Source organism: Telopea speciosissima, chromosome 9, assembly GCF_018873765.1.
Source record: "Telopea speciosissima isolate NSW1024214 ecotype Mountain lineage chromosome 9, Tspe_v1, whole genome shotgun sequence".
NCBI lineage: Eukaryota > Viridiplantae > Streptophyta > Magnoliopsida > Proteales > Proteaceae > Telopea > Telopea speciosissima.
Genome location: NC_057924.1, coordinates 58,537,555 through 58,546,381, shown reverse-complemented (window position 1 = coordinate 58,546,381; position 8,827 = coordinate 58,537,555). Strand labels below are relative to the sequence as shown.

The following is an 8,827-nucleotide window of genomic DNA, read 5'->3' as shown; positions in this document are numbered from 1 at the left end:
ATGTTTTTCACTACCTCATCTGAGGTCAAACGGCTGAGCTTCTCATTGGCAATCTCTTCACATCGAACAGTAGCAACCATTACCTAAATAATAGGAAAAGATTACATAATTATGCCTAAAAAGAACACTCTTCTTTATATTCAACAAAGAGAAGTACAAAATGAAAACCTTGTGAGCAGGAAGGTCAAGATCTTTATTCTCTCTTATAACTTTCCATATCTGCTGGGCACTAAAGGAAAACCCAGACGCAGGGACAACACCGCGTCTGTCTCCAGCAAGCCCTCCCGGAGCAATAGAATGGAAAAATCGCTGCCGCAATTGTGCAACCTGCATAAGAGAAAATGAAATGTTACAACTTCCACCCTGAAATTCCAAGCAACACATGCAGTCATAACTTCACCACAATACTTCTTATTCACAAGTATACAAATGACAAAAACTCAGGTGAGATAGAATGGCAGTATGGCCAACTCCCAAATAGCTGGGACAACGCTTGTTTGCACTTCAATCCTTGGCTAAGGAGCTTGCATGATCTGACTACTCATGCAAATTGCAGAAGTCACAGCAATAATAGCAAATGGCACAATAAACTAGGAAAACAAAAATTACTAATTGCATTTGAGGAGTTACCTGCTCTTTGAACTGCTCTTCCTTTTCCTCATAACTGGATAAAGCAGTGACCTCAACCTTCAAGTGAAAGGATGCGAACATCAAAGTACTGCATATTTTAAACTAATCTACACTTCCTTTAGAACAACTGATGACTCACATTGAAAAATTCACTGAGAGGAGTGTCCTTATGGGCTGGGGGCTTAGAAACATTACTCCATATCTGCAGAAAAATTTAACACTTAGTTAAAAACAGTAGAAACTTCAGCAGCACAACTATGTCATAAGAAAAAGGCATAGAAGGGTACCTTCTGAATATCTTCCCTTAGAATTGGCTCTAAATGCTCGAGTGGAGTCTGTAGGAGAATAACAAACAGGTTAAACATTGAATAGGAACTGCAAGGTGCATTTCATGGTCAGAGCACAAAGTGCTTAACAAATATCTTCTGAGAAAAATGTAATTATCTGATAACGAACCCTTGTTTTGTCACGAATAACAAACAGCAGCGTTGTTTTGCGAGGGCTAAATAAGCACATCATGACCTACAAATTGAAATAGAGAAGTAAAGGATACAAGATCATCATAGATAGTGACCAAGTCATAAACTATCAAACCAGACAAAAAAAAATGTATACATTTACCTGAAACACCGTTTTAAGAAGAGGTTTGTTGGCAGCTTGTTCCCGACCAATATCATGGCACCACCTGAATGCATCCTTATAATGATCAATTATATCAACTGCAAAATAAGTTCACCATAGGCAAAAAACTAGGAGGTCTCTATCTAACAGAAACATGTTAGTGACAAACTTCAGAACTCACATGTTTATTAGTACAATGTCTGAAATCGCCAAAGCAAATAGAGCACTCTGTTTCTCAAATGCAGTATCATCCTGAAATGATAGACACAGTTATATTATTAACAAGAGACTTCAGAAAGCATAACTAGCACCATATACACAAGTTTAGCAGAACTAGCACATTACACATCTAAGGAAAATATTTTAAATCAAAAGAAACGTTCCACTTTTACTGAATTCAAATTAAGTTCCATCTCAACCATTCAAAAAGATTATCAGCTAGTCCCCTTCTGAGAGATGGAAGGAAGTAAGGAACATGTACCAAGGACGGAGAATACCAACTCCAATCATAAAGTTCCACAAGCCAATGCAATCTTATGAAAATGCATAAATTGGGATTAATAAATCTATACTGTTCCTACACATACCTTATGATCCCAATATGAAAGAAAACTTTCATACAAAATTCTGTGAAAGTCCTTGACTCCTTCACAGGTGCTTAAGAGAAGTCCTATATAACATCACCTCTCAAATAGTCACATGACACAAACCAAGATAAATCGGCTGTTCCCATCAAGCCTAGACAAAACTCTAAACACAAATGAAACAATGAAGTGCAGAGTGGGAACCCTGTGAAGCGAAGGTATTGTTTGCAAGGTTGAGTTTTAGAAGGCATAAAACAATCTGAACCAAAACTAGTTGAATCATGCCTTAGAACAGAAAGGCCTTGGCCATGTTTGGAGACACTGAATCAGAGCATGTATCAGCTCAATTTATGACTCCATTTTAATGAATGGCACATCAAAAGGTTTTGACAACACTAAGTGATGCAGATCAAAAGAAGGATCTGCTATGGTGGGCTTAAGAGAGAGAATAATAGGAGGAAGAGAAGATTAAGGGGCTGTTCTGAGGCTGTGAACAGTACCCGTGAACAGTAACATGGAAGAAAAAAGAGGAGAGAGGAGAGAGAAGAGAGGAAATTGATGAGGGGAAAGGGGAGAGAGGAGAGACAAAACCAACCAAAAAAACTATTCCATTCATTCAAATCACCAAGTAGGCTATGCCTATTACATATTTAAATAAAAGTGCAAGACAGAAACCAACCATGACTGGGAAACACTAGTCCAATCGACCATCTTAAAAAGAGACCTAAACAAACTAACTGAAAACAGAAATAAAGTCTATCTAAACCACCCAATCCTACGATGCAACAAAGAGTCATGTGATGACTAGAAAACTTAATAAAATAAAAGAAACAGATTTTGAACATGAATGGACATGTTCCACCTGCGTGAACAACTAAAATATTAAATAAACAAATAAGAACCCCTACGGCAGGAACTTGGTGATAAGTTTCCTGGTTTATGGGTCCCATGATAGACTGCTAGAGTTTCCTGATAAGATTAGAAAACTGAGATCTGTTCTGGCAAGATTCGTTGAATATGGACATTAGAAATAATCCAATCAATTGAACCAGGTTTGAACCAGAACCATGAGTATGCTCCTGCATTACTAAGATATGTATTAGACATTGGGGTCCCCTCTGAACACTTCTATTCACCATTATCGTAGGTATTATCAGCAGATTCTTTAGGAAAGCAGATACCAAAGAAAGGAAAAAACAAAATGGAGGTGTGTCATCTACAATTTGCACATGATACTATTGTCTATTGTGAAGCTACGGAATATAAATTAAATGCAAAATCTAAAAATCCCAATGGGTTATTTTGAGGACAGGCCCCCAAAATACCTACTATTCCTTTGGGTGGGATTTTGATATCCTTTTTACTTCTTTTTTTTAATCAGTGACGACAAATATCATTTCATTTCACATAATAATCATATTTTTACATCTTCTCCATTTCCTCCATATTTATCTCTTTCCCTCACAAAATACATCCTCTTATACACAAAGAAAATCTAGTATTGCAGTAAGGGAAACCAGTTGGTACTAAAACTGTTTCATCAGTACCATTGAACTCTTCAGTTACAAGAGCCCGTAAATCAGATATGACCAATATCAGCACAAACTTTAGGGAAAGATCTAAACACCTCCCATTTATCCCCTCACATACTCCCCAAAACTTAGTTGAAGTCATCTCACATCATATACTTCCTGCCCTCCCATAGACTTCTTGGCCAATGAACAAAGAGATATTTGGAACTTTCATGCGAAGTCATATTCACCTCAAGACCCTAGAAATATCCCAAAACATACTCATTGCACTGTAACTGTGTAAGGGATTCCTCTTCCCTACAAGACATGTGACATCATTTGGGCAGCTGACACCCATTGTGCTGTAAATTATCCACAATCAAGTCTTTATCTAGTGCCACCACCCACACAAAATTAGCTACCCTTGGAGAAGCCTTTGTCATCCAGACCTTCCTCACTTCCCAATACCCGTTGACTTTTAGGGAACTATTCTAGAGTATGACCAAGGAACTAGAACATTTGCAGAATTACTATATAACAATAGGGTGAAAAAACTACCTTGATTAAACAAACAAATGCTACCCCTCCACCTGTTACATGTCAATCTTCAAGGTCCCACTCATGGTGTTAGAACAATTTGGAAGTATTCTCGCTTTGTCTCGCCTCTCTCGGTTTGTTGTGAAGGGAAAACACACAGAAGAAGGTCGTTTGGTGCTTCATTTTTTTTATTTTTTTTTATTTTTTTTTTATTTTTTTTTTTTTTGCAAATCTCACCTTCAACTGAAGATTAAAGCTTGTAGAATCAACATAGAAGCTTCAACATCAAGAGAAGGAGGTGCATTGCATCTCAATAACACTTTTAGGTAAAAATTATTTCTCAAAAACAATTTTTTTCATAGAAACATGATCAATACTTGTTTGTTGACTATGTAGTTATTATATATGATACAATGTCCACCGATCTATGGATTGATGGAGGCGGAATTCTTTTTTTGTTTTTATATTATTTATTTATGTTTCTGTAAATTAAATGGCTTCGCGCAAAGGGTGAGGGATCATGCCGAGAGGGGACTGCGTGCAGGCAGCGATGCTCGGCTGTGGCTCGGGGAGAAACACAGAGGGAAGTGCATTCTTGTGGTAGGATCACAGAGGCACAACAGCCAGGGGCAACAGATTACAGAATTTATTCTGCACACAGGCGTATCAAACATATTTCTCATTCTATAATTTATTCTATCTAATGGTCGTCAAATGATTATTATTTATAGTCCATAATTAATTCTCATAAATTATTTATTATAATATACTAAAGAGAGCCTAAGCTGAAAAACATGTTTGAGCTGAACTCAAATAAGTCGGCTCTTCATATCTATTTCCTGAAGAAAAACAAGAGAAGCAAATCAGGTTACCTCGCCTCTTTCCCTCCCATCAGTACCCTCCAAATCCATGGCAATAGTGCAAGGTTCAATGCCAATACACTTTGCCATCCAAATGCCCTTTGTGGTTTGACTCCTGCAATAAAAGGAAACACCATTATGTATCACTTAAACTGTTGTCACAGCAATTGAGAAAAAAGGGAGGCTAACTGACTTAAGTTTTGATACTTGAACACATGGGAAAATAAGAAAACTACCTTCCCCGGAATGCATCCATCTCCCTGAAATTGGTATGGAATAGATGATTTAATAGGGTGCTCTTCCCTGTCCATAATGAAAAGGTTCAATAATTCCATTTCATTGTTTTTTAATTGAATACAACACAATAACCTTCTCTTTAATGAAAAAAGATGAAACAAAACAAGGACCTAAAAAAGTCATGCCAACGGCAGAGACACCCTCCAAATGTAATATAACTCCATATGAAAGAAAGCCAAGATGTTTGACCAAAAAGAACCAACATTGTAGAACCATCTCAAGTGTCAATTCCAAGTATAAATTCTACCAACGCAAAAAGAATACAACACAGGAAGTAAAAATGAAAAGTAGTCAACAACTCAGCCTTATCCCAAATAAATGGGGTCGGCTACATGGACCTTTGCCCTCCAATCAGCTCTATTCGAGGTCATGCTTGATACAAGACCTAACCTATGCACGTCTTTCCTCACCATTGCTCGTAAGGTCATTTTAGGTCTAACCCTAGCTCTTTTAGTTCCTTTAATCTGAGTCAAATCACTCCTTCGTATTGGAGCATCCAAAGGCCTCTTTTGAACAAGGTCATTGATAAAGGCCAAATTTGGTATGATTTCCATTTCAATTTCAGATTGATTTTATGAAATAGTCAACAAACAGATTTTTTATCAAAAAATTGAAACTGTTTTGGTTGTAACAATATGAGATATTTCAAGAATAAAAAAAAATCCATTTGGTAGTTCAATTTTTGAGAATAGATTCTCTACAATTCTTTGGGAAGGTCGGTGGTAGTGGCGCGAGGTAGTGGCAATGGCGGTAGTGGTGGAGTGGTGATGGTTGTGGTGGGGTAGTAGCAGTGGTGGTGGCGGTGGCAGTGGGGTAGTGGTGGCGGTGGCAATGGTGATGGTGGTGGTGGTGGTGGTGGTGGTGGGGTGGTGGTGATGGTGGCGGTGGCGATGGCGATGGTGGTGGTGATGGGGTAGTGGTGGTGGTGGGTGGCAATGGTGGTGGGGTAGTGGTGGTGGACTGGTGGCAGTGCTGGTGGTGGTGGGGTAGTGGTGGTGGACAGGTGGCGGTGGCGGTGGCGGTGGTGGTGGTGGTGGCAGCGGTGGGGGTGGGGGTGGCAGCGGTGGTTGTGATGGTGGTGAGACCATTACGAGAAGAAGGGTGATGTTTTATTTTTAACATGAAATTAATACTTTGCCCATCAAATTAATCATGTGCTCATTAAAGAACAAGAGTGAAATCAAATGAAAAAGAAATTCTGAAACAGCTCCCCAGCTATTTCAGAATTTCTATTCCACTTGAATTCTATTTCACTGAAATAAGGTGCAAAAATTAGACCAAATAAATTCAAAAATAGAAATCACCCCCTGAAATTGAAATAGAAATCATACCTGTTAGTAAATCAGAAATTTATAATCAGATCAGAGCATGGAGAGAAAGAGGAAGAGAAGGAAGAAGAAGAGAGGAGAAAGGAGTTTCCGCAAGTCCCAATAGAGGAGACAACCTGCGGACAGAATAGGTAAATCTGCCGCAGGTCTGCTCCCTTATATAAATATAATAGAATGTTAAAAAAATTCAAAAGAACAAGTATGCCCTTACATAATCGACTTACTAAGAACTGAAATAAACACAAAACCAAAGCCTGTTTTGCCCCTATAAGCTGGAGCATATATATCGCCCATGCTCAGCTTGTTACAACACAACCGAAACCCAGGAGCAAACAAGGACTTGGTGAACACATCAGCAACTTGGTCAGATGAAGAGACAAAAGGAGTCTCACCAAGTTTCTTCAAGACGGCGCTATGAACAAAGTGACAATCCACCCCTATATGCTTGGTCCTCTTATGCAAGACCGGATTACTAGCAATGTAGATGGCTGCCTGGTTGTCACAAAACATCTTCATAAGAGTTGGAATAGGAAACCCCATCTCAAGAAGGAGAGACCTAATCCACATCAATTCTGCAGTAGTATGAGCCATGGCCCTATACTCTGCTTCAGCACTGGATCTGGCAACAGTGGTCTGTTTCTTGCTTCGCCACGTAACCAGGTTTCCTCCAACAAAGGTACAATACCCTATAGTAGACCGACGGTCACTAGCCGAACCTGCCCAATCGGCATCAGAATAGGCAACAAGCTCCATAGGTCTATTTGGACAATAGATCAGTCCCTTCTTAGGGGCTCCCTTCAAGTACCGAAGAACCCGAACTGCTGCATCCCAATGAGACTTACATGGGGATTGCATAAACTGGCTGAGAATCCCAACAGCATAGGATATATCTAGTCTAGTAACTGTCAAATATAGCAACTTTCCAATCAGACTTCTGAAGACGTGTACATCCTTAAGACCCTCACCATCATCAGAGCCAAACTTGTGATTAGGATCCATAGGAATGTCCACTGGCTTTGCAACAAGCATACCAGTTCCGGTCAGGAGATCTAAAACATATTACCTTTGGGACAGGTTGATTCCCTTTTTACTTCGGATAACCTCAATCCTAAAGAAGTAGTGAAGCTAACCCAAATCTTTAGTTTGAAAGTGCGGGTGTGAGTAACTTTTCACCTCCTTGATCCCACTCTCATCATTTCCTGACACAATGATATCATCAACATAAACTACCAGAACCACCAACTTCTCTCCTTGGCGGCGAACAAACACAGAATGGTCTGAGAAGCATTGAGTAAAATCAAACTTACTCACAACAGAACTAAACTTTTCGAACCACGCTCGGAGGGATTGTTTCAGCCCATAAATAGCCTTGTGCAATCTGCACACACGTCTACTATTCTCCCCCTGAGTAACATACCTCGGAGGTTGCTCCATATATACCTCTTCAAGTAGGTCACCATAAAGAAAAGCATTTTTTATGTCCAACTGGTATAAAGACCAATCATAATTCACAGCAAGTGATATAATAAGACGAACAGAGTTAAGTCTAGCCACAGGAGAGAAGGTCTCAAAGTAGTCAACTCCATAGGTCTGGGTGTACCCCTTAGCAACCAAACGGATCTTAAGCCGCTCAACATACCCATCAGAATGATACTTAATAGTGTACACTCACCGACACTTAACCAAATCTTTACCATGAGGTAAATCCACCAACTCCCATGTATGTCGAGTCACCAAGGCATTCATTTCCACATCCATAGCATTCTTCCCAGCAGGGATAGTAAGAGCCTCAGTGTGAGTGCGAGGGACATTATAAGAAGATAAGGCAGTAGCAAGGCTATGAGGACAAGAGAGAAGATGGGACAAGGAGACAAATTTCTCAATTGGATAGGCAAATAAAGACTTTTGAGTGCATGAGTGTTTACCTTTCCGAGTAACAATTGGTAAGTCATCAGGATCCGAATCAGCTGGAAGGGCAGAAGAAGTTGGTAAGGTTGGATCTCCACCAGAGGTTGAGGAAGGTGCAGGAAACGATGCAGAAGGGCCAGTCTGATCTGAATGGAGCTGCCCAAAGTGCCTCTTGCGCCAGTACACCTGTAGTGGAGAAGACAAATGAACAATGGCGGGAATAGGAGGAGGGTCAGACACGGCTAATGGGTCACTAGACACGGTAGACTGATCCGAAAAATAGGAAGTACCTTCAAAGAATGTGACATCAGCACTGACAAATTGTTTCCTAGGAAGAGGGTCATAACACCTATACCCCTTCTGGGTTCTAGAGTAACCCAAAAAGATACACTTGGTGGATCAAGGGTCCAATTTATCACTATGGAGATGGTGATTATGAACAAAACAAACACACCCAAAAACACGAGGTGGCAAAGTAAAACTTGAAACATCCGGAAATAAGACAGAGAAAGGTGACTTGTCATTAAGGACAGATAATGGCATTCGGTTAA

The 8,827-nt window shown here is 39.8% G+C and overlaps 1 protein-coding gene across 1 annotated transcript in view; it reads right to left on the bottom strand.

Annotated features, from left to right (window-relative positions):
- Nucleotides 1-8,827, bottom strand: part of LOC122640862 (protein ROOT HAIR DEFECTIVE 3 homolog 2-like) — a 43,715-nt gene that overhangs the window by 28,488 nt on the left and 6,400 nt on the right. Inside the window, exons 2-11 of the mRNA XM_043834127.1 lie at nucleotides 4,980-5,046; nucleotides 4,756-4,858; nucleotides 1,433-1,503; nucleotides 1,252-1,315; nucleotides 1,087-1,152; nucleotides 918-965; nucleotides 770-832; nucleotides 631-687; nucleotides 169-327; nucleotides 15-83 (exon numbers count right to left, since the gene is read on the bottom strand). Of these exons, the coding sequence (XP_043690062.1) occupies nucleotides 15-83; nucleotides 169-327; nucleotides 631-687; nucleotides 770-832; nucleotides 918-965; nucleotides 1,087-1,152; nucleotides 1,252-1,315; nucleotides 1,433-1,503; nucleotides 4,756-4,858; nucleotides 4,980-5,046 (767 nt within the window). The remainder of the gene's footprint in view (nucleotides 1-14; nucleotides 84-168; nucleotides 328-630; nucleotides 688-769; nucleotides 833-917; nucleotides 966-1,086; nucleotides 1,153-1,251; nucleotides 1,316-1,432; nucleotides 1,504-4,755; nucleotides 4,859-4,979; nucleotides 5,047-8,827) is intronic.